The 2,608-nt window shown below is 35.3% G+C and overlaps 1 protein-coding gene across 10 annotated transcripts in view; it reads left to right on the top strand.

The window, feature by feature from the left end:
- LOC105265489 (atrial natriuretic peptide receptor 1) overlaps positions 1 to 2,608 on the top strand; it is an 80,897-nt gene that overhangs the window by 23,588 nt on the left and 54,701 nt on the right. For 3 of the 10 annotated variants that reach the window (XM_011302991.1, XM_011302995.1, XM_011302990.1), the window contains exon 3: positions 930 to 1,325. The exons of the other annotated variants lie outside the window; for them this stretch is intronic. In XM_011302991.1, the coding sequence (XP_011301293.1) occupies positions 930 to 1,325 (396 nt within the window). The remainder of the gene's footprint in view (positions 1 to 929; positions 1,326 to 2,608) is intronic. 10 annotated transcript variants of the gene reach the window in all.

Here is a 2,608-nt window from a genome sequence, read left to right as displayed (position 1 = left end):
ATTTTTATCTAAAGTCACAGAATTTTTCCGCGGTGTTCTGTAATTTTTATCTGAATTATCAGTGAAAAATAACGATACCGTCAATTAAACTTTTCGAATCAACTTCGTAATCGGTAAGTGAACTGAAAGTTCCGTAATTTTTACTAAATATTTCTCTCCGTGTATGTCTATCTCAAACTCTCCGGATTCTTGTGATTAAAATCTGTCTAAGATTATCTGTGTGGAGATTTGTGGAAAGCAATTGATAAACTAGAAGGAAATATACTCTTCCATAATTTCCTTACTGGCAACGAAAGAATCGGTTATAATACCACGAGTCGCTCGAAAATTATCCGATATTTGCGGAAAGTTACTAAGTTATTTTTTTGTAAACTTGGTAGATCCCTTTTAAACAATATCGTTCTTTAGCGCTCTTTAATAATTTTTCCTCTTTTTTTTCATTATTTTTTTATAACCATTCAAGTAGTTCCTGCAACACAAATTTGATCCCAGATTTTAATGGACGGGACCTACTGCGCACTCCGTGCGCCGAATTTGAATTTGGCGGTTCGAATTGACCAATGAGGAATTAGCCTTACGCGGTTCGCGATATTTCGAGTCGGGCGAACTTTATTTTTGTGTTTCTACTGTCATAATAAGGATTTTAGGCTAAAAAAATAAAATTTAAACAAAAGATGACATTCGAGAGATAGATTCAATAGATCCACACGGGCCTTAAAGTGAAATGAAATCCGTGAAGCTAGTCCCAATTTTGAAATCAGCGCCTGGGAGATTCACTTGAAACAAAAATAGTTGATAAATTATGAATTGTACATAAACCTAAAAATTGTTAATATTCCACGGATGCCCTGGGGCTATAAAAAAATGGCCGATTTAAAAAATACCGTTTTAAGGTATTTTTTGGTGAATGTTTTTTGTCGAAAATGCAGACGCCTTTTTGGGTCCTGTCTGTGACTACGTGATAGCCCCAGTAGCGAGATACGCCGGTGTCTGGGGTATACCAGTGTTGACAACTGGTGCCCAAGCGGATCCATTTCGTCACAAAGTCGAGCATTATCAAACACTGACGAGAATGATGGGCTCTCATCGTCAAGTTGGTGAAGTACTCCGGCAAATACTACAGGGCTTTGGGTGGACAACGGCTGCCCTGATTTATCACAATCACGCTATGGAAAGTAGCAAGGGAAATTCAGGATGTCATTTTGCTCTCGGTGGTGTATTCACTGCCCTCAATAAAAGCTCCGTACACAAGAGTTTCAATGAGGAGACCAACAGTGCCAAAGACTACAGGGATCTCCTTACCTATGTTTCCAAGTCAGCTCGGAGTAAGTTTCATACTTAAATTACCATCAACTTAATATTTTTATACTTTTCCCCCTATTTTTCCTTCAAAACTTCATTGTGGTATTTCCTCTAGACGCGCATGCACTCTCTTTACTACACCGTTAGAAATTTCTGGAAATTTAAGTCATAATGTCATTTGAGCTTGCAATTATGGACGTTTGAATTCAATTTTAATTCACAACGTTCATTCAATTTTTTCTTTGATAATTGATTCCTTCGGGAACACACAAAACTTCAAAGAACTTAGTCAAAATAACTTCTTTATTTAATGTCGTTGTTGAAATATTGCTTAATTGAAAAGACGTGTCACCCAATAATTGCATCTTGGTTCGGGAAAATCTATCTCAAAAAATTATCCGGAAAAATCTGCTTGCAATTATGTACGTTTGAATTCAATTTTAATTCACAACGTTCATTCAATTTTTTCTTTGATAATTGATTCCTTCGGGAACACACAAAACTTCAAAGAACTTAGTCAAAATAACTTCTTTATTTAATGTCGTTGTTGAAATATCGCTTAATTGAAAAGACGTGTCACCCAATAATTGCAACTTGGTTCGGGAAAATCTATCTCAAAAAATTATCCGGAAAAATCTGGCTACAAATTTTTTGGAATCCCGGAAAAAATATCCCAGGGAAAAAATATCCCACACATTCAAAACGTGTTAAAACTCGCTCAATTTAATTATTTTTTAATTTAATTATTTTTTTCGTTGTCTATTTTTTCAGGGACTCTAATTTTCCTATGGTCTATCAAATTGGGTGGTTTTTAACACGTTTTGGGTGTGTGGGTTATTTTTTCCGGGGATATTTTTTCCGCCTACCAATTTTTTGACAGATGCACTGTTCAAAGTCGAGTTTGTGTTTTCAATAGTTTGAATTGAATAGTTGCGTTGGGATTTATGCGAGTTGGCTGGTTGATAAGTGTGTGTGTGTTTATTTACAATCAGTATTTGTATGAGGTGCGGCCTGTTGATGGAAATTTTGGATTTTGCTTTGTTTGGGAATCTAAAAGTTTTGATAGTTATTTGCGAAGCGAAGGATAACTGTCGAGAGATGTTTTTCCGATTCATTTGCCAGTTTTTTAATGACTGGCTCAAGTGAGTTACACGATTTATTATTTTGAATTTTTCCGTGGTTGTTCTTTTGAGGTAGTTTTTATCAGAAATTCTTTGGTCAGAAGTTTTTCTTATTTAAGTTTTTCCGTTCCTGTTTTCTTTTGGCTATTTTCCGTAAGTTGTTTTTGATAAAGGTATTTTGACTG

This window comes from Fopius arisanus, unplaced genomic scaffold (genome assembly GCF_000806365.1).
Source record: "Fopius arisanus strain USDA-PBARC FA_bdor unplaced genomic scaffold, ASM80636v1 scaffold00030, whole genome shotgun sequence".
In the NCBI taxonomy this organism is placed as follows: Eukaryota; Metazoa; Arthropoda; class Insecta; order Hymenoptera; family Braconidae; genus Fopius; species Fopius arisanus.
Note: the sequence above shows the minus strand (reverse complement) of the source record. Positions and strands in the feature narration are given on the sequence as shown.